We start from the raw sequence: 23,311 nt of genomic DNA on the forward strand, positions 1-23,311 counted from the left end.
GATGGACATAGTCTGGGCTTACAACTCTCGAGATGACCTCTGGCACACACACACCCTTGTCTCAATAAGCAACACACACATCTACACACACACACACACAAACACACACACACACACACACACTGAGCCTGCACCTCTTCATTCAGGAGGTCAAGGATCTTTAGGACGTGTGCTTTAGTAACCAAACCACAGTGAGAGGCTGCACAGTAAATGCCTATTTATTTTTTGTATCTGCCAAACTATATGTTCGGTTTTTCAGGCAACAAACGTTGTATTTGATAACGTGTTAGGTGTTAGGTTTGATCAGATTATATTTGTTAAGTTGAGTGGCACCAGTGTGCTGTAAAATGAAAAACATCGCCGTAGCTACAGTATTACCCAGGAGGTCATCATCTCCAGGAATTCATAAAGTAAAGTAAACAATAATTTTATAAACAACATCCTGTTCAGAATGTATTTAAATTCAATGTATATGGGCCTCTATTATATAATAATATGGTACAAATAGAACCCCTATAAAGGCTTATCTAAATCAACACTCTCTATATATAAGTAGTTACTGCATAACCTGTCCATTAAATGTATGAATAACTTACTTTAATATTGTATTTAAAAATAAAATTTAAATTGATCAGTATTCAATTATATTATTACAAAAGGAATTAATTTACACTAAGCCGACAAAGGCAGGACAAATCATGTATGCAAAATATTAAGAGATATTAGGAACTGTGTATGATTAAACATCTAAAAGTGCACTATAATAAGCCTTTGATTTATAATTTTTAAACCTCTGTTTTATACATTGTAGAAAAACACCTGAACAAGAAGAAATGACATGATGAATAATTCCACAATGAAAGTAATTACTCAAATTCTTAAAACAAAATGTCTCTTTAATTTGTAAGTGTCAACAGCAGTACAAAAGATGGAGTGATGGGAGAAGGTTTCTGTAACACAATTTCTGTCTCTTACAGAAAAGGAGGAAATTCTTGAGGTAAATGAGCTTAAACAGGCAGTTATTCATCCCACTGTTGCATTTTTACATACAGAAAATGGTGTTAATATGCCTGAATTGATCCTGCGGGGATAGTTTATTCATATACATTATACACATTTCTATGGTGCCTAGATACACCCAAATGTGTCACTCATTGGTTTGTTTTTACTTGATATAGTGAATTAATACTACCAAAGCCGAGGAGACTGCTCTCCACACACACCACTGTAAAATTATTCACCTTTACCTCACGTCAATACTGCACATGGAAACCAAAGACTTGCTGGTGTACACTTTGAAGCCAAGCAAAACAAACATAAGAAAAATGTAATAACATCTTCATTTTTTTTTCTTTTTAAGCAATAATACCCCTAGCAAATAATCAATCTTTTGTACTGTATAAAGAAGAATGTGAACACAAATGTGATGGCAACATTTTTTTTTTAAGTTGAATTAAAAACTTTACATTGGACTGTACAAGATATTATGATAAACTATTTACATATTCAGACATAAACTTTTTTTGAAGCAGCAACAGACACTATGTATTTCATTTTCTCTAATAACACCCAAACAATACTTGCCATGGGCCTAGGAACCTGCCAGAAAAAAACAAAACAAGAAAGATTCTACGCAGAAAATTGTATCAGGCTGCCAGCAATTTCAACATCGGCTCCAGTGATAGAAGAGCCACACACAGTGTTGCTTGAGAGACAACTCTAAAAAGCAAAGTACCAAAGACAACTATAAACGTTGCTCCGAACAACAGTTTTACACTTCTGAACAGCAGCTAGCATGTCAGTCCAGCATGTCAGTGAATTGTGCTGATTAAATTAACACAGAGAACATTCCCACCATATACATCACAAAGTCCATACAGAAATAAATTGAATTACAGTAAATAATGTTGAAACAGCATACAAGCTTTTGTCTTCAGTTCTTTTGTTCAAACCATTGCAAGTGGATTTAGAGAAAACAATTGTGAGGGCTACATTTTCAGATGGCTGGATAGGTATGAACATTAAAAACATACAAAAATATGACCAGGAGAGAATTAAGAAGAATGCACAATGTTGGTGCATTTTTCCACATTAAAACAAATAAATATTTGCACGCTCCCAACTTCTCACACAAATAAAATTAAAACATTGCTTGTGTTTGAAACCATTTTTCAAGAAAAAAAAAACCTTGTTTATTCTGGTAATGTCAATGCAAGCCAAATGCATGCAGAATATTTTGGCTGAAAACATTTCCTCGTAAGAAACCAGCCACACACTATGAGTGCTGTAATAAACACAAAACACATGTGAGGATATACAGCATACCATTCAGATTGTATCATTATTGGACACAAATAATTGAATAATTATTTTACATCAAGTGCTTGTTGTTTGAATGAGTTCCTTATTTGTAATGACTCCTTTGTGTTAACACATCTAATGGGTGTTGCGTTATTCTGATTGTTTTTTTTTTATATTCCAGGGAAGATTATCAAAACGTACTGTAAGCAAGTGAGGTGCTTCTCTCTGTCTCAGGTCCAATACTGCTGTCTTTCAATAAGCAGAAAAAAAATCAGCATCTACATGAAGTACTGTGACTTGTCAGGTTTTAAAAACATGAAACCACGTACACAAATTTTAAGAAAGTAAATAAAATAACAGCCAAATACATAACTTATACTTCACTAATGAACAAAAATATATTTCCTATGTTATATTTACAATAAAATCTAAATGAGATGGTGAAATCACTGAAAACCTTTTTTTATAGCTCCAATTCATCAAACATGTTTTTTTTTTCTCTGATTGTCCATGTTGTTGTTTTACTGACAAATTTAGAGCCGACAGTGGCTAATAATAAATATAATATGTTGTTACTCTACAGTTTCAAATACAATATACAATGCATTGAAGTCTGGTGTTTGACGGCTAACCGAGCCTGCTGTTGAATTATCTGCTCACTTTCTTGTGCTGAGTCTCTCCCCTAGGCAGCCCTGAAGCTTAAACAAAGTGTTCATTCATCACATGAGTCTTTGCATAAATAAACAAAATAAGTAGACACAAAATGACTCAAATCTGGCAACTGTGAGAGCAAACCCACTTGAGTCCAACTGGGGAATTATGTTTGTTCATGGTGATTTTCCTCAAACAGCTTCACATTAATCAGCATTGATAAAAAATACAATTTATATCCAGTGCTTATAACACTTATGAAACATTGTCTCCACATGAGTTCTTGTCATTTTTTTCTTTCTGTCTTTTTTTTGCTATATAAGCACAGTCAAGTTTTAGTTCCGTGAAGAGTCCTTTTTACCTTCCAGCCAACTAAAGCAGTGTGGCATGGTCATACAAATATTTACAATCACATACAAATCAATCCAACCACCAGCAATTAGGAGCAAACAGCTTCCAAACCAAACAGGTTGATTTAGGAGGGAAATCCACATGGGTTTGTTTGTAGGAGAGCATCTTTTAAATAGTTTGTACCTCAAAATGAGAACAATGGAGAGAAAATGTTATGAAGAAAACAATTATGAATGAGGGGCTAAAAATACTTAAAATAAATGCTTTCAAAACAGCACTGATATTGACAATAAGAGTTCAGAGGAGATGAGTGAGATATAAAGAGCCATCTGTGCCAATTAGAGCTAGGAGAAAATGCAGTGACCAGCAGTGGGGATGTTGACCAGTTAAAGCCAGTGACCAGCTATTGAGATCCTTCAATAAGCTCTGTGCTCTTTCTGAAATGGACAGGTTCAAGGGCAAGGGAGGGGAATAGCTGGACTCATGCATTAATAATGCTGTATTTCAGATGATACCCAGTCGTCAGTCATTTTAATAATCCCCCACAGCTTGATGTACTTGTTCCATCTGCTCGCCAGTGCCTGGAGATTGGGCTGGGGTGGGAGCCCTGTTGAGGCCTTACTACCAGCACTTTGATGGAAAGCACAATGAGGGACACACACCACATCTTTATTGTTTCCCTTTCCTTCCCTGTTGTTTTTTCCTTCTCTGGGCCAGATGGCGCCCCCTGGGTGCTGAGGTTGCCATGGGCAGGGGTCAGAGCAGGGCATGGCAGGGAGGGGAGCCACTTAGACCTTCTGCCCTGTAAAGAGGATCTGAGTCTCAACATCAAGGCCTTGCTTTATCTAGCTGCAGTCTCCAGAAGGTCACCACTTGTCAGCTTTTTGGCTGAAATTAGGAGAGAGACTTTGCTTGTGCCCCTCATTTCTGAGTCATTGCATGTTTTCCTGTTTTAAACGCAATATTTAAGTGCTGGTAAGCTGATAATATTATTCAAGAAATACAACATAAGGCTAAAGGTTGACAGAATAAGATTTGTATAAGTGCACTATGCAAAAACAATTAAAAAAAAGTGTTTCAAAGTACCCCTGCTATGCAATTATGACGAGGTAATTTAAGCAACACACATATGATTTCTTTCAAGTTTCTAAATATCCTCACACGCTGTCCCTCCTCTTAAGACTCCGGCAGTAATCAACTCATTGCATCAACCCTATGACCGTGCTCGGATTTAAGACTTCTTAGTGTCAATTTAAGATTTACAATGTCTAAAAAGAATTAAGATTGAAAAAAAAATGAAGTTCTAAGACGTAAGACTTTAAACTTTCAGTCCAAATGGGGCTAAAGCATTTAACAGAATGTACTGTAGCTACACATTGTACAACATCAATTTGAGATTGTAATGCCCCCAAAGCTGCCTTTCGCTGCTCTTCCAATCCCACAGATTGGAGGCCTTTGGCCCTTTTGCATTCTGGCCTGATTACAATCACTCTGATTAAGAACTTGGTGAATCAGACTGGGTTGCAGAGCTGGATATGAGTTAAAGACGCGACTGTGTAGACTGGGATAAGGAAATGAAAGAACTGGCCGCGTACATTGATGATCACTGCATTAGGCTCCCTGGAGAACAGCTAGCATCACAAGCTATCACCCAAAGATGTCGCATGCTGTAACCTCCCGCAGAGCCTACTGCCTCCAAGTTCCTGAGTTTCATTTGTGTATTCTGTTAGGGTCAATTAAAGAAAGACTGGATAATGAAGCTGTATTAAGAGATCAAGAGATTGTCCAAGAGTCACCAAGCCTCTCCCAAAAGACTTTACAGATTTTAGAAACAACTTTAAATGTTTGGCACTTCTGCACTAAATAATGCAGTTTGTGTAATAACAATATCAACAAAAACGCAAATAATAATTAAAATAATATTAATAAAATGAAAATCCCTCTGTAATATGTTGGAATCACTCACACATTTGAATTTGAGATATTTTGTACTGGTAATAATTAATTATTGATTAAAAACATTCACAAGCTGTTGGCTGGCACACTATACCTGAGTGAGAATATTATCCCCATCTTGAACAGTTATGCAATATATCAAAATCAAAATACGTATATGACTGTAAGAATTACAGGTTCATATGAAATGCTCAATTTCAAGTTAAATCTTTTGTTCTAGGCAATGACCTAATCGTGTAAATGTCCGTGTTCAGAATGAAAAAATAAACAATGAGATAACAAACAAAAAATCTAAATGAACACAACCAAACTGCTCCACACACTTAAAGAAACACTTAAGACCAAATAGCTTTTGATTCAGATGAAGCCACATCTGCATGCTGGCTCATAAATGATACACTGTTATTTTTTTTCCTATTTTAAAAAAAACATTTTTTAACCTTTGTGGTTTTGTTTTGCTCGCTCAGATCAAACCAGCCCTCGAGCATCCTCCTGTACTAGTGTTGTCTGCATGGGCCTTTTCCATTGAAGAGGTCTCAGTTGGCGCTGACTCGCCCCTGTGTGTCATTTTCACTGCTATAGTCTGATTTGGGCTCATCCTCAAATTCCTCGTACATGTCCATCGCATCCTCGCCATTGACTGGCACAGTGTTATTTGCCATGAGGTTGGGCTCTAGCTTCATGTTGAAGGTACTCTGAATGACAGGAATGGTTGGCTCGGGACTTGCCGAGGCACTCGAGCACTCTGATGTCATCTGAGGTGAGGGTGTGGTGGTCGCCATGGTGATCGCCCCAGGATAGACCATACTGGCGCTGGTGGTGATGGGGATCTGCGGTGGCTGTCTATATGTCCAAGAAAAGAGATAACATTAATACATCATGTTCTCTCATGGCGTACTTTTGAAACAAATAGATTACCAAAATGGTAAAATAATAGATGGGAAGAATGTGCTGAAAAAGAGAGTATTGCGTCGGATAGTCTGCAGTAATTGGTAAATTTACTGTATTTTTGTAATGTTTTAAACTGAGTGGGTTGGATTAGGGATTTCCCACAGCAGTCTTCTTTAAGCGAGCAGCTCTGTGAAAATGATTTGGGAAAAGAGAGTTTCTCCTGACAGCTCCCGTCTTGTGCTGTTCAGAAACACTACCCATTTTATTGGTGACATAAAACCAATACGTGGTTAGCGCTGCTCTTGTCTGCCGTTGCGCTGCATGATTGATACTCCAGCCGCTGAAGCTTATGACTGACATGGGAACACCTGGAGAAGGGCTCTCCTGCTAACCACACACAGTAAATTAAAGTGTTAAGCTTCAGACTGCTGCCCTCCAGGCTTCTGTAAGTCTATACTTAAAGCTTATATCCTGTAATAATGTCTGCACTTTATGCTCCATTGGCAGACTGCTATTGTCTAAAATTATTAAATCACAGCTATTGAAAAAACACTTTTTATAATGTGTATGTCAGCCCCTTGTCTTAAAACCAATACATAGTGATGAACTAAACACTCAATTTTGGAAATGGTGCTTTCATTGCATAAGACAAAACTATAAGGAGGGAAACACATGCAGTACGGTCCAGTTGCTTTGTTTTCAGATTGTCTGTGTGTAAGTGTGGTAAGTATCGTTTTGCGCACCTACCCCACGGTAAAGAACTGCCTCATCTCTTGTCGCCGTGAACGCATCATCTGCTTGTACTCTCCAATGCGGAGTTTTTTTCCATCGATGATGCAGGTCCTCTTAGGCCGTGGCTTGTACTTGTAGTTTGGGTACTTCTCTAGGTGTTGCTTACTCAGACGGGCCTGCTCTTCATAGAATGGCTGCTTATCCTGGTTAGTCATGGACTTCCATCGGGAACCTACACAACAAAGTAGAATCAAATGTAAGTATTTAAACACAAGCAGTGGAATAAAGCAGCTTGATAATTATTAAAGAGTTACCCATTATATCCTAAAATTGTGTCATATAGGGACATACATACATACATACATACTTTTTAAATATTTGGTCAAGGAGAACACTGAGCTGTATCTAAGAAGTTTTCGAGCAAAATCACAATTTATCATCTGTTCAACCTATTGATAGCCCTGCACATGCACATTGTTTGAGACACAAGACTTCCTTCAATGTCAAACAGTAAGGAACAACAAGCTAGTGTTGTAAATATTGCTGCTCTTTGAAGTGTCCTACTAGGGGCGCGATGACAGCACTTTTAACAGCTATGATGTATGGACTCCAATGCTGAGGGGACGAGACCCATTTAGCCTCTGTCATTTTTCATGACAAACACTTATGCTAGTGATGGGCTATAAATCCATCTGTAGGCTGTGGAGACTTGATGCACAGTGGCCTATGAGATAACACACACTGCTCCTTCGTACTTTGTCAAATGAACCTTACTTTGAGCAATTAACCCCATGGATTTAAATTTAAAAAAATGCTAGATCTGGAAACTGTAACCGGAAGATCGATTAACAAAATCGTAAAAAACAAGTTATTTACCACTGCAGTTTGAATGAAATAACTTGTTTTAACCGTTAGGATTAGGGTTAGCAACTCCATCACTTTTGTCAACAGCCAAAGAGTTAAGTTCTTCTGTATAGCTGGTGTAGAACTAAAACTGGGATAAGCTCTAAAGCATTACAAAGATCATTTGTCTGTCCTTTTCCAGTGGCAGTTATGCTTTTTTAGAAGAGTGGTATACCCTTAATATAAGCTGGAGGAACTTGTATTCCATTTAAAAGTCTTACCCAAAATCTTGCTTATGTTGGAGTTGTGCATGTCGGGGAAGGCCTGGAGGATCTTGCGCCTCTCATCCTTGGCCCACACCATGAATGCATTCATTGGCCTTTTAATGTGGGGCTCGTTGTTGTTCCTTCCTCGAGCTTCTCTGAAGACTCGTGCCTCAGTAGATCCAGCACCTCCTGTTGGCAAATAAGAAAAGGGTTGACTTACTTCGCTGGACTCACAAATAGGTGTACCATAGAGACCTCCCTTAATCGTAAGGCTTTACAGAGGGTGGTGAAAACTGAACAGAACATCACCAGGACGGAGCTGCCATCCATGGAGGACCTTTACTCCCAGCGGTTCAGGAAGAAATCCCTCAGTATTATAAAAGACCCCCATCACCCCAGCTACAAACTGTTCAGTTTGCTGCCGTCTGGCAGGCGTTACAGCAGCATCCGGACAAAAACCACCAGATTCAGAGACAGTTTCATCCCACAGGCCATAACACTGTTAAATACCTGAACTGTTGTAACAACATCCATAACATTCATCTGCTACTTAGTAATTAGGTATCTATTTATCTAATATATCATTCCAATAGCTTGCATATAGACTCTTATTTCACTACTGTACTTCACTTTTTTTAGACAATTTTGCTTTTTGTATTTACTTTTTAATATTTTCTTGCAGTATATTTTTCTGTTTTTCTGTATTATTGTGTTGCACTGTTGGAGAAGCCTGTGACCTAAGATTTTCATCGACATAACTACTCTGTAGCTATGTTCGTATGACAAATAAAGAACCTTGAACCTTGAAATGTTCAAACTCGCCTTCATACTGTCAACATCATGGGCATTGTTTCTGATGAAGGCTGGGGTTCAGAGGGTAGCCTTTTATATTGAGTGGAGTACCTGCCTTGACTTGATATGTTATGTGCTATAAAATTGACACAATGAATGTCAGTTTAAGAAGGAGCTTTTTAACTTATCAGGTTTATCCAAAACCAAAAGAAGAAAACCATGGACTTCAATTGAAGTTCAAAACAATTCTGCAAATGTTTTAACCCTCAACTCAAACACATACTTTTCAAGTGTGCATTAAAAGTGCAAAAATGCCAACATAAATAACAAATAAGCGACTGGAGGCAGTCTAAAAAAAAAGTACATTTTAACATATGAACAAATAAATTAAAGCCCTCCATTCCTCATCCTCTCCTTCCTGGGTAACTATTTTCCTCTTTTTTCCTTCCTTCTTTTCTCTTAGTGCTGTTTCTCAATCAGGGCATTCACAATCAGCATAAGAGAGTTTCTCTCAGTATTAAACTGTACATCAGACTGATAATGATTTCTGTTTGCGCATTTGCTTCCTTTTATATGTAAGATGTGAAAGAATTAAATAAAAACAGTATGAATATTTAAACAAACAAAAACATGTTGATAAACAAGGCTTGAAAAATAAGACAAAAAAAGGCCTTCCATATGCTACGATACATCTTTAATGATCTCAAATCTGGAAAAGAAAGCTTGAGATGACTCATGCATATTTCATCATCCACATGTGAAGCCTTCTCATTAGACCATTCCACTTGCAGCCTTGGCACACGTTACCTGGGGTTTGATTTCTATTATTATTTCAGTTGATAAACAAAATCAAACTCTTAATGAGTAATGGAGGGCTTTGCAGAGACATTAATTCCAAATCCACAGAAACCTTGCTTTGCTCTAATCACGGGAAATGCTGCTGCACCATTTTCAGCCTCAAGAGTTTGAATGGCTCACTTCGGTAAATGTGTCTTCTTTTCAAAATTATAATAGGAGTCAATAAGTGAAAAGGCAATATATTTAGAGACAAATATGTACCGAAGCAACACAGAGCAACTTCCATAGTTGTGAAAGTGTGGTGGAAGTTTGGTTTGTGTTCACAGAGAATGTTTTAGGTCCCACAGCCCACGTTTCACTCAGGACCATGGACCCTTAATCATTTTTCACCAGCTCATGTTCATCAGTCAAACAATCACATTTATGATCCGGGGAGTTTGTTTTTCTGACAGACCATGTGAAAAAAGTGTTTTCACATTTTGACCCTGCACAAGATGCTGCCCAAACGATTCAGCTGTTATAGCTCCAGTTCTGTCTAAAGGAAGTTAAGAGTTACAATTAAATAATAATAATATTAATAACTAGTAAATACATATATTTGCCTACATTAAAGGTGGTAAATGAAAAACATCAGTAAAATAATGATAACAATTTATTATTATAAAAAATAATTACATTTCCAAAATTAGATTTCTTACTAGAGTGAATAGTGAATTGTATATTTTGACCAAAAAACAATTTCCTGTTTTTTTTTCATTTCAAATAATTTTGTGTGCCCTGATGAACCTGGGGGCTGTGTTGTCTGGAACCTTGTGTTCCTGGTAGGGCCTCCCATGGCAAATTGGTCTCAGGCAAGGGGCCAGACTAAGATTGGTTCACAAGACCTCATGAAAGACGACACACGAAGTGAGGATACCCGGCCCGGAGGAAGCCCAGGGTCCCCTTCTGGAGCCAGGCCCAGAAAGAGGACTCGTCGGCGAGCGTCTGGTGGCCGGGCTTGCCACGGAGCCCGGCCGGGCACAGCCCGAAGAGGCAACGTGGGCAACACCTCCGCTTCTCCGTCCCGCGGGCCCACCAACTACGGGAAACAGCGATGGGGTCGGGTGCGCTGCCAGAAGGGTGGCAGTAAAGGCAGAGGGTCTCGACGGACCAGACCCGTGCAACAGAAGCTGGCTTTGGGGACGTGGAACGTCACCTCTCTGGGGGGGAAGGAGTCGGAGCTTGTGCGGGAGGTGGAGCGTTACCAGTTGGATCTGGTTGGGCTCACCTCTACGCACAGCGTCGGCTCTGGAACCTTACTTCTGGATAGGGGTTGGACTCTATTCTTCTCCGGAGTTGCTCAAGGTGTGAGGCGCCGGGCGGGTGTGGGGATACTCACAAGTCCCCGGTTGGGTGCTTCGTTGTTGGAGTTTACCCTAGTGGACGAGAGGGTCGCCTCCCTACGCCTGCGGGTTATGGGGGGGAAAACTCTGACTGTTGTGTGCTTATGCACCCAACAGCAGTTCAGAGTATACGGCCTTCTTGGAGACCCTGGAAAGAGTCCTGTATGGGGCTCCTGAAGGGGACTCTTTAATCTTGCTGGGAGACTTCAACGCACATGTGGACAATGATGGAGACACTTGGAGGGGAGTGATTGGGAGGAACGGCCCCCCTGATCTGAACCGGAGTGGTGGTTTGTTACTGGACTTCTTTGCTAGTCATGGATTGGCCATAACAAACACCATGTTCGAATATAAGGATGGTCATAAGTGTACGTGGTACCAGAGCACCCTAGGCAGAAGGTCCATGGTCGATTTCGTTATCGTATCATCGGACCTGAGGCCGTATGTTTTGGACACTCGGGTAAAGAGAGGGGCGGAGTTGTCAACTGATCACCATCTGGTGGTGAGTTGGGTCGAGTGGCGGGGGAAGCCTCTGGATAGACCTGGTAAGCCCAAACGTGTAGTTCGGGTGAACTGGGAACGTCTGGAGGAGGCCCAAGTTCAGGAGGCCTTCAACTCACACCTCCGGCTGAGCTTTTCGGGCATTCCTGTGGAGGTTGGGGACATTGAACCAGAGTGGTCGGTGTTCAAAGCCTCTATTGCCGAAGCCGCGGCGGGGAGCTGTGGTCTCAAGGTCCTAGGTGCCTCCAGGGGCGGTAACCCTCGAACCTCCTGGTGGACACCGGTGGTCAGGGAAGCCGTCCGACTGAAGAAGGAGGCCTTCAGGGATTTGTTATCCCGGGGGACTCCCGAGGCAGCTGCAAGGTACCGACTGGCCCGAAGGGCAGCAGCCTCAGCCGTGGCCGAGGCAAAGTAGCGGGTGTGGGAGAAGTTCGGAGAAGACATGGAAAATGACTTTCGGGCGGCACCAAAGTTGTTCTGGAAAACTGTCCGACACCTCAGGAGGGGGAAGCAGGGAACCATCCAAGCTGTGTACAGTAAGGATGGTACGTTGTTGACCTCAACTGATGGAGTGTTAGGGCGTTGGAAGGAGCACTTTGAGGAACTCCTGAACCCGACAACTCCGCCCTCTATGTTAGAGGCAGAGCTGGAGTATGACGGGGGATCGACACCAATCTCCCGGGGGGAGGTCACTGAGGTCGTCAAACAACTTCACAGTGGCAAAGCCCCGGGGGTGGATGAGATCCGCCCAGAAATGCTGAAGGCTCTGGGTGTTGAGGGACTGTCATGGTTGACACGTCTCATCAACGTTGCGTGGAAGTCAGAAACAGTACCGAAGGAGTGGCAGACCGGGGTGGTGGTTCCCCTTTTTAAAAAGGGGGATCAGAGGGTGTGTGCCAATTACAGAGGCATCACACTACTCAGCCTCCCTGGGAAAGTTTACTCCAAGGTACTCGAAAGGAGGGTCAGGCCGATTGTCAAACCTCAGATTGAGGAGGAACTTGAGGGGTCTCTACTCAGAGCCATCCAATCTCTGTACTCCCAAAGCGAGAGCTGTGTCCGGGTCCTCGGCAGTAAGTCGGACCCATCTCAGGTGAGGGTTGGCCTCCGCCAAGGCTGCGCTTTGTCACCAATCCTGTTTGTAATATAAAATGGATCGGATTTCGAGGCGTAGTCGTGGGGGAGGGGGTCTGCAGTTCGGTGGACTAAGGATTGCACCACTGCTTTTTGCAGATGATGTGGTTCTGATGGCTTCATCGGTCTGCGACCTTCAGCACTCACTGGATCGGTTCGCAACCGAGTGTGAAGCGGCTGGGATGAGGATCAGCACCTCCAAATCTGAGGCCATGGTTCTCAGCAGGAAACCGATGGACTGTCCACTCCAAGTAGGGAATGAGTCCTTACACCAAGTGAAGGAGTTCAAGTATCTCGGGGTCTTGTTCTCGAGTGAGGGAACAATGCAGCGTGAGATGGGTCGGAGAATCGGAGCAGCGGGAGCGGTACTGCAGTCGCTTTACCGCACCGTTGTGACGAAAAGGGAGCTGAGCCAGAAGGCAAAGCTCTCTGTCTACCGGGCCATTTTCGTTCCTACCCTCACCTATGGTCATGAAGGATGGGTCATGACCGAAAGAACGAGATCGCGGGTACAAGCGGCCGAGATGGGTTTTCTCCGCAGGGTGGCTGGTGTCTCCCTTAGGGATAAGGTGAGAAGTTCGGTCATCCGGGAGGGACTCGGAATTGAACCGCTCCTCCTTCGCGTCGAAAGGAGCCAGTTGAGGTGGTTCGGGCACCTAGTTAGGATGCCACCTGGGCGCCTCCCTAGGGAGGTGTTCCAGGCACGTCCAGCTGGGAAGAGACCAAGGGGTAGACCTAGGACCAGGTGGAGGGATTATATCTCTTCGCTGGCCTGGGAGCGCCTTGGGATCCCCCAGTCAGAGCTAGTTGATGTGGCCAGGGAAAATAAAGTTTGGGGCTCTCTGCTGGAACTGCTACCTCCGCGACCCGACCACGGATAAGCGGGAGAAGATGGATGGATGGATGGAAATAATCATCTTTGAAAGGATGCTTAATCTGCAAAAGCCTTGCCTTTTCTTATAATCTCAGTTGAAAAACACACGCCCTGATAATACATCAGAACATTGAGGAGGTGTTTTCAGTCACTCTTATTGACAGTTCTTCAAACTCTGTGAGCAGTATCTCTAGTTGTGCCTGTTTGGTTTTACCACATACTGTAGAACCTCTATAGGCCCTAAAGCCATCATGAATTCAGAAATAATACACTACCTCTGCTGCCACCGAACCCCACAGTACGTTAATTTCATTTAGCATGCACTCACTGTACAGGATGAATTGATTTCACTTTGTTTGGTTTTGACAACCATGTTTATTGTGCAATGAAATGTGGTGTGGCGGAGGGCTGACAGTATCCATCAACGCGGGGCAATCTGCTGACTGCCGGGGCCAGATGAAGGTATTCATTAGCTCAGGAGCGCAGCGCTCACTCAGACACGACAGCCAGTGTCTGCGCCCCGGGATCGCTTGCTGTAATTTACGATGCCTCCCGTGCCATTACTCTATCACTGACACTGATTCAGCAATTTATATACTGGTGTGCATGCATACGGGCAGAGGTGAGCTTCTTACAGAGCGGGGTACAAAACAAGCGCCTGCCATCAGCTAGTGCCACATCCATAGTTAGCCAGGAAACCAGCCACGTGACTTGGTTCATTGGAGGGAAACCAGATGAGGCATGGTTTTTTTTTTACATGATGGCACATAGAAAAGTGCCTGTCTGATGCTACAGAAAGCCGTTGAAATGAACAACAGCAGTGTTACATCATCTTCAGTTGCACCGAGGCAGGTAGTGTGGTCCTCGATTTGTAAAGAACACTGTGATGAAGATTTAATGCTGCCTCGGGAGAAATAATATCCTAACAAGGTTTGACCTTTGACCTGAAATTATATCAAAGTTGTCACTGCAACGTCTCTGATTAAAGTACAAATTGCAGTTTAGAGCTGGGAGACTGGCTTTCTATAATATAAAACCATCCAATGTTTAACAGGTAGATACATTTAGCCCCTTATTCAATCCCCTGTAATATGATATATAACTTAATCAGAGGCATGTTTCACATTAGCAGTCAGTCTCAGAAAATCCCTAGAAGCTGCAACATGCAATTTACTGCTACGTTGTTTCTGTCTATTTATTAAAAATCATGACACTGGTCTGACACTCTGCAAATGAGCATTAACATTTTTTTTTCCAGGAGGTGGAGGACATTTAGGAATTAGTTAGTTAGGTGTGTGATTGTGTAAATAAACACAGATGTTTACCAGTGACAGGGGCAGGCCCCCTGGGTGGTAGCAGGGGAAAGGAGCGCAACAGAGGGAGTGCATCTTAATAGAATTTATTGTGATTCATGAGGCCCGCAGCTCAAGTGTGACAGAGCGATATGAGAATCCCCTTTTTAATTTGTCTCTCCTGGAAACACTGCAGATGAGCAGCATGAATTACAGTGAGAAAGAATGATTGTGTGTGTGGGGGGTGGGTGGGTATACAAATACAAAATTGGAGAAGGCTAAGCTGCTATGGATGAAGGAAAGGAAGGGAAATAACGACTGTAGAGAGGCCCAGAAGCCTATGACACCTGTGAGCTACAGGCTCAGACTCGAGCCACAGAGTAGCACTGCCCCAGCGTCCCCTCTCCTCCCTCTTTGCTCCTCCTTACTCATCTTTGTTCTGCGGGCAGACACATAATGTCACCCAGGAATCCGCTGAGAGGATGAGCCTCACTGAGCAGGCAACAATCACACAAACCTGCCAAGCCCTCCCTATTGGGATCAAATGTAACACCTCTGACTGAAGGCATTTACTACTGACAATAGAGCCTCTCCCTCAGAGCAGGATCAGGCAAGATGAATGTGTATGGACAGACAGGAGACAGCGCTCAGTGCCACTGTTCTAGCCTGAGCTCATAGCAAGCTAATTAAACCATTACAAATTACAAGTGATATGAGCCCTTTTATAACATATCAATCATTTTTGTTTAGTGAGGATGATTTAAGTTTGCGAATGTGTGTGTGTTTGAGTGCACCCGGGAACTTGAGAACAAATTGCTTACATGTTACAACTTGTAGTCTAATGCTTTTATTGCTTTTACTACATATGCAGTTAGCCTACAATTGGAATCTCATCTTTCACAAACAGAGAATGTTTCCTATTGGGGGTAAATTGGAATTTTTCAACTTCAAAACAGAACTTTCCTTTGATTGCCGGACCTATTCAGCTATTGTCGTTGTCACTTGATAAATCATTATGTCTGAGCCTCCTCATCTGAGCTTTCTTCTTGGAAAATTCCTCAGCAATAAAAGCCAGAGCTCAATTCCCACGGCCTCACAGGGGAAGAAAAACAACAACAAAAACCTCACAATCAACTAACATAAAACAGCATAACAGCTCCGAGCTACGGATGTAAATGAACCCATCAATGTCACAACAATACAACACTACTGTTCTTCTCATCCTATTCCATCAGGACATTGTTAGTCAGTGCTTGGCTACAGCCCCATCTTTTCTCACTCTACGGTTGATATCATCACACTGAGCGTTTAGATTAATTCTGTTTCCTGCCTCCACAAATCTCTCAACAACCTCTTTGTTCTCTGTGGACTCTCAGTGATGGGGGCGGTTTAGACAAACACAAAACCTCAGCTACACAGCAACTCTATACTGCCATATGCCAATGAACAAAGGGCCTTGACGGGCTGAGGCCTTTGTGGTATTTTGTAATGTTTTCTTCAGAGCTTAAAAATACCTAATGAATTTGCCGTGGGATCATGCGTGTGGCTCGTGGCTTTGTAAAAAAAGGAAATCCTATCTATTTCCATTCCTTTGCCAGATTTCCCCAAGTAGTTAGGACTTTGGTTGCTGCATGTTTTGCAAATATTAGCTTAAGAAACCTAAAGCTTTCTGTGAACTGCCGTGATGACAGAGGTCCGCTGTGCACACTGCGTCTACTCAATGTGGCCTCTCTGTTCTGGATGAGAAGCTGCTACACACCAAGGGGCTTTCACACCCCATGTAAGGGCTGGGAGGTACACGCAGTAATTTTCCTTTTTCAGTAAAATATATCCAGTGTGTTCTGAAATACTGATGAAAAGTGTGAAGAAATACAGAGGAGGTTTAAAATGACATCCCCTTACTTTGTATCCAAATGGCCCCTGAAAGCAATTACATTTGTGCCTTTGGTTTTTAATAGATTTATAATTATTTATGTGTATTCAATTTAAATTGATTTGGAGGTCAGAATACATATCTGGATTAAAATGGGCTGAGTTCAGTTCACATTTGAATTAACTTGTCAACCAGATTTAGCCAAGTGTAAACCCTGACATCTGCATGACCTTTGACATGTAATCAGCAAATAGGAGCAAGAAAACAAAAAAGCTGCAACTAGACGGGTACTCTATGTTTCTATATATCAAGGTATGACAGGGAGCCAAGCCTTGATTGGTGCATGGAGCAGAAAAGCCTCACAACAAGAAATTCAAAAGTAAACATTTTCTCAGAAGAGTAAACACTTTGTGGTTCACATCATAAAACCCTGCTTCACATCATTCACCCGTATGTGTTTTCCTGTTGGTGAAGCAGACAGATATATTTGTGGTGAAAAGAAGAAAATGTGTGTTTTAAGTTATGTGTGCTGCCCTGGCTCCCAGCCATCTCCCCCTGGGAAGAGGACCTCTCCTCTCCTCTAACCTCTGTTTGCTCCTAATCCATAGCCCACTGGGAACACTGATGTGAGGCGTCTGGCGCAAGTCTTTCCCTCAGCCCTGTGCAGGACTTAAAAGGACACAACTGCCCTGGTGTGTGCTCTGTTTCAGTCCCGACTCCACAGTAGCCACAGAGAGAAGATTCCCACTGGGAGAATGAGCACTGGAAGCACATCTGTCCGAGGAGTCAGACGGGAGGGATGGGATGTGCTGCTGTGGCTTGCATGGGAAACATGTCAATGAATCCACTAAATGCACCTCAAAATTGGGTGTGATGTGAAATTAGACATTTGCTTTGGAGTTGGTAAACATTTTTTAGGAGTAGAATATATTTTTCTGTCCATGAGAACTAATTATGAAGGGAATTTTCTTTCTAAATTTGACGGGAAATGTGTCTGAGATGCTATTTAAAGATGACGATGGGTTACATTGTCCTGAGAAATATCTATCCTCCTGCCTTGAGACTCTTTGAGGCATCAAAGATGAGTCCGAAAGCATTTTCCTCTTTGCTCACACTCTGAAGTGCCATGGAAACTGCCACAAATATTTATGTCGGACAAACATTGGTGCACTGAGGTACTCCTTGCTCCTGTGTAGAAACCAGCGCCACAAAGGCAGATGACGCTTTGTCACACTGGTGCAACATGAATATACACCCTTGTGCCCAGGACCTCAAACAAGCACAACAGCAACAGGAGCCGAGCTTGGAGAAAAGCCAGCTTTGTCCTCAGGAACCCTTGTCCTTCGCTCACCTACCTGTGAAAACTCGGCGCCATGGCCCCTTTCAAACGGCATTCACCCCAACCCCCACATCTTCCTCACACATACGCACATGTTTCTGCACACACCCGGTCTCTCTTCCATGTATAACTCAGACACAAGGCCACATGGAGTAGCAGGCTTTATAAGAAATCAAGACTCCTTTTGCATTATTTTATAAAGAACTCACTGAACTTTGTCAAGTCTTAAGCCATCCGTTTTTATGGATTACAACGGAACATATAAACATTCAATCATCTGATGAACCAGCCGTCTATTTCTATTATGTGCATGAAAAACAAAATAAGAGAAAAAACAAAATGGGGCCTTACCATCGAGATCTTCTGGCCTGGTGAGGTCAATAACTCTATGGCCGATCTTCCCTTCCTCACCCAGCTTTCCAAGGTGGTGCCCGAGGCTCTCAAAATGCGCCCTCTCCTGCAGGGAAACACAAACAGTCAGGTACACGAACAAGGACATGCAGTGATAGAATTGTAAAAATAACCCCATCAGGAATCTGAACATTTGAAAAGAAAAAAGTGTCTTTGGTAAATGGAGGTTCTTTTGAAGAGCTGCTCTTTTGACATGAGCTAGATGTAGCTTTTCCCTCTCTCATCTCTCTATTCAGCAGCTGCTATAATGGATGACAGGAGGCAGAGAGACAGTGAGGGCCAGGGGTGCTGTAAATAGATTTACAGAAGGATACTTTGTGATCCGAAGCACACAATGGGGCCGTGGCCCTCTTTGCAGTGCTCAGATTTTCCTCTGTAATCTTCTCCTTACATCCTCCCTTCCAGTCTACAGTGCCCAAAGCTCAGCGCCCATCATTTATTCAGAGTTCATGCTTTAGAGAACACACCGTGTTTTCTCGTTTGTCATGTCGCTTTGTGCTCAGATTAAACTTCGGCATCATGATGTACTTGACGCACAATGAAACCCTGTCATTCAGCGCTCCGTGACAATATTAAATGTCATGTCCGTGTGCATTTACAGAATAAAATAACAGCTTTCGGGGGGCCTCTGAATAGTTGCTGCACATTACACTTAATGTATTATGCAAGGGGAGAGTGCCGACTGCTGCTGGCTCCATTGTTGAATGACCTACTTCTCCAGTGAATACACAGGGCATTAGCAAAGGGCTGTCTTCCTCTCTAAAGACTCAACTAGGAGATGGACACTTTGACTCTGCATGATACAAATAATCCCCCCCCCCCACAGGTTTTTGCCTGGATGACACTAAAAGCAGGCATGTTGCCACCATTCAGGAAAAAAAGCATTTGTTTTACTCCCAGGGTGAGCGTTCAATCTCTGCCAAAGATGTAATGTCTGCACTGACCTCTGCCTCTTTCTTTTCTAAACATGCCTATCACAGGCAGCACAAACACATCCTCAGGTAAAGTCCCCACACAATACTAACAGCTCCCCTGCCACTCACACCAACACTAACACACACATAAATCTTTTAGCCCCTTCTTAGTAATGCATTGCAGCATTTTGTTGTCATTTCACTCTTTGCCCAATGGGACCCCACCCTCCCCTCCTACTAATAGTGAAGGTAAAAAATTAAATAAAAATTCGGACGATATAACTAAGTGAAAATATGAATTTTAGCGACAGCATTCGATTTACTTCTTTTGTCTTTTCCTGACAAATTAAATCATGCTGGCAACAACAGCCATCAGTAATTACAGCACATTTGAAAAAACTATTAAGGAATCTCTCTCATTATTTTCTCTTGAGGGTTTGAAAAATATGACAAGATGAAGATGTTTGAAGTCCATTTGAGGCTTTTCACAGTATTTTGATTTTCCTGATGCTTTTCTTTATTCAAGAACTATTCCTCAAAAGAAAGGCCTGCGACAGACAATAAGAGCACTGCAATTAACCATCATACTTGAAGGAGCGGTCATTATTTATGGCCAGCTGAGTGATTCTGATATACAATTAACCACTACCTGCTTATGGCCTGTGATTAGAGCCTGTCTATCTGACGGCCCTTTGCTTACTTAAGTGTTTTCTAATTATGACATATGTGGTGGTCCCTGCTGGGCAAGAGGACGCTTTGTAAAGAGAAGATAGAGTGTGGTGTCTCTCTCCGTGTCACATTCTGCGTAAAGAAACACATACAAGGAGCTGTATTCATCATCCAGCCACATTATTGCTCTTAATGAAAGAAGCTAGCAGCGCGATGACAAAGTGACTGATGTGCGATTAGCTGGATGGGCAATGTTGCTGCTTCAGATGCTACTTGGACAGTGCACTAGGAAGACACAGTGTTCATCGGGACTGTATTTCTGTAATAAAGTAGTCATCTCGTCCCTCTTCTGCGCTTCGTTGGTCCCCCCTGATCAATCAAGTCCTTTTATAAACTCATGATCATTAAGCATCATGTTGGGTTGAGAAGGAGAGAGAACAGGGCCCATCCATCAATAGGTTTCATTAATAACTAGCTCAGTGTTGAACTCCTTTTCCACCGCACAAAGTCATATGATAAGTGAACATCAGCACATTAGACAGCTGGGAGCAAGACTGAATGAGGCTCTTGTTTGAGGATTTTTCAAGGTAGCTTTGACATAAAGAGAATATTTATTAAAACATGTGTGGTAATGTAGAAATTAACTGTATAATTAATACAAGCCAGCATTTGAAATTCTTGATTTAAAGGTTTTTTTACTTCCTTAAGTATTCCTTCCTTGTGTGTTAGCTGAGCTACCGGTAATTCATATTAGACTATATGTGCAATATGGTAACACACATTTTCATAAAATTTTATATACTGGGCTTAATATACTTATTGGTTATACGTTTGGTAATTTATATCTGCAAATTAGACTTATAGTTAGAAATTAGGGCCATCATTTATCTGCACGGCATCAGGGTTTTGTTTTAAGGCTTGAAAATATTCAGTGAACTAATGCTTCTTTACTGCCCACGCATCAAGTGCTGTGATAAATTAATGGCACTTTTATTATTTTATAGTGTCATTAAATTTTTACTCATCACTCTGACAGAGAAGTAGCAAAGGACATGCAGTATCTTGGGAAGCTGGCCATCCAACCAGGGATAGAGAGGGAGAGAGAAAGAGAGGGAGAGAATTTGGCTGATGAAAGACTTTGAACACAAAACAACAAGAGAACTCATGCTGCTGTGAAGAGGTAAAGATAAAGAGACAGGAAACAAAAGATGTTACTCTACACATTTTTCTTCCTCCAGTTCCAACCATAACCGCATCCCCACCCTCAAATGACTTCAGTATGCAGCTCTCCATCCCACAACTAAAATTATAGCAATACACTCTGAGCTGTAGTGGAAACTGCCACCCACAATAATCTCATCTGCCCTGCGTGTGCAGTCTTTTGTCTTTAAAGTTTGGTAACAGATGCATTTTGTTCAGTTGCACATGGCTAACAGTGTAGTGGTGAGTCACTGGTGAAGAGAGAGAAATAGCAGAGTGTTCTCAACTTCTTGTGCGAGGGAACCCAAAAGAGCCCTTGTCAATGCTGTAAAGAAAGCTTTAATCTGGCCGGCCGCAGAACATGTGCCGGAGGCCTGCTGCTCTGCCCACAGGGTGTATTCTGGGCAGAGGCGGGTGGCGGAGGGCCCTATGCATTGTGCCTGCTCCTGCCCTATATTTAGGCAACAAGTTGTCAATCCTGACACTCCTTCACTCTCTCTTTTGTAAATAGCTAGGCAATAGGCAAATCCATATGGCCTGAGATTGTACACATAGAGAAGAAAAAAGACCACAGAGATTAGTAAAGTGGACTGTGGTGTTCAGCGGAGAGTTTTGTGAAGGCCGCTAATTTAGTTTGGTGGGGTAAAGCAACATTACAACTGTCTTTATCTGGATGATTTTAAAAATGTTTAACACCATTAGTAAATAATGCACTGTTTACCACATCAAAATGGATAGCATCAATGGTTTTTGGTAGTGAAAACATTTATTAAAACAAATGTGGTTCTTTTCTAAATCCCAAATGTTTATGATAAGAATAGATACTAGGTCTTGTTTCATGTTTTATGACTAGGCTTTGGGCTATGAATAAAAACAACTTTAGTTTGATTTATTTTACAGTATTAAAACAATTGTGTGAGTGATTTTGAGTGCCAAAGGTCTGACTCCACATTGAAAAAGTGAAAAGGTAAACTAGACTATACAAGCACAGATTAAGTTGGCATGTTTGCTCGCCAAAACATGTTGCCATCAGAATGATTATTTAAAGGGAAAACTGCTTAACATCTTTCAAGCAGCTGGCAAGCATGACACATTTTGATCCTTACCAGTTGCCAACTTGAAGTCATATAATAGTCTGGTTCTTGTTTGGCTGTATGTATATGTACTGTATATACAGACAATTACAAGTTAAGCCCTTTCTCTGACATTTGAAAGCAGTAACTACTGTACTTTCCAAGATTTCTAAACTATTGGTGAAATCGTATCCATGTTTCCCTCATAGTGGAGTGTATGTGATTGCACATGTTTAAAATGTAGAACCTTAAACAGCTGCAGGACCCTAAACAGTCACTTATGTGTGTTATTGTGCTGGACTGGCTCTGGTTATATCACACACCTGGTATGTGGCAAGTTTAAGGCAATGGCTCTCTGACCACAATACAGGGCTTTATGTATCAAGTGTCAGTCATCACTGTGGTCTGAGACCCTCAGAATCTTCTCTCTGAGGGTCTCAGACTTAAGCCCTCAACAATCTGTCCCAGCCCTGAAGGAGACAAAGACTGCACTTTAACATGGCTACAGCTCCTCGCAGCTCTGCGCCTCATCTGTTTTGTATTTTTTTTGTAACCAGTTGCAAAGTTATTTATAAGTCTGCAGCTTTCCAGTAGTTTTTTGCTAGTTTTGAACCATTTAAATGTTAAGCACATCCAGCCATGCGGTAAACCCACAGTTCCTTTCATGCAGACTGTTGCTCTCTTTTTACCCAAGCTCTCCCTTTGCTAGGACTAATGCAGGCAGCAGCAGAATCAACAGTAGCAGCCACAAAAGACTGGCATCTGCTCTATAGTAGTCATCCTCAACATCACCCAGTGCAGAGATGGCAGCTATTCCAGCCCCATTTGTACTGCCAGGGCATCACCTCATTTGTTTAAAACAGAGGGGGGTAAAGGCCTTTAATTAAATTAAGAAGCTTACGCTTTGAAAAAAAACTGAAGTAACCCTATTCTTGGCTTTGTGCCAATTCAATGTTTATTGTTTTTTTAATAAAAGGGTATGCTATTATCATTAAAGATGGGGGTTTTTTTGGAAGAGGAAACAAGTCAAACCCACAAAATGTGACCTTTCAGTGTCAATCTAAAAAG

General features: G+C 42.0%; 1 protein-coding gene across 10 annotated transcripts in view; it reads right to left on the reverse strand.

Moving 5' to 3' along the window:
- Positions 1-866: 866 nt before the first annotated feature.
- Positions 867-23,311, reverse strand: part of sox6 (SRY-box transcription factor 6) — a 132,199-nt gene continuing 109,754 nt past the window's right edge. For 9 of the 10 annotated variants that reach the window (XM_079663481.1, XM_079663485.1, XM_079663486.1 and 6 more), the window contains 4 exons: positions 18,328-18,433; positions 8,007-8,180; positions 6,898-7,114; positions 867-6,102 (listed from right to left, as the gene is read on the reverse strand). In XM_079663481.1, coding sequence (XP_079519607.1) covers positions 5,796-6,102; positions 6,898-7,114; positions 8,007-8,180; positions 18,328-18,433 — 804 coding nt within the window. In that variant the 3' untranslated portion in view covers positions 867-5,795. Of the gene's footprint in view, positions 6,103-6,893; positions 7,115-8,006; positions 8,181-18,327; positions 18,434-23,311 lie in introns of all 10 variants that reach the window. The other variant, XM_079663480.1, reaches the window with a different exon arrangement.

Source organism: Notothenia rossii (assembly GCF_949606895.1).
Source record: "Notothenia rossii genome assembly, chromosome: 2".
NCBI lineage: Eukaryota > Metazoa > Chordata > Actinopteri > Perciformes > Nototheniidae > Notothenia > Notothenia rossii.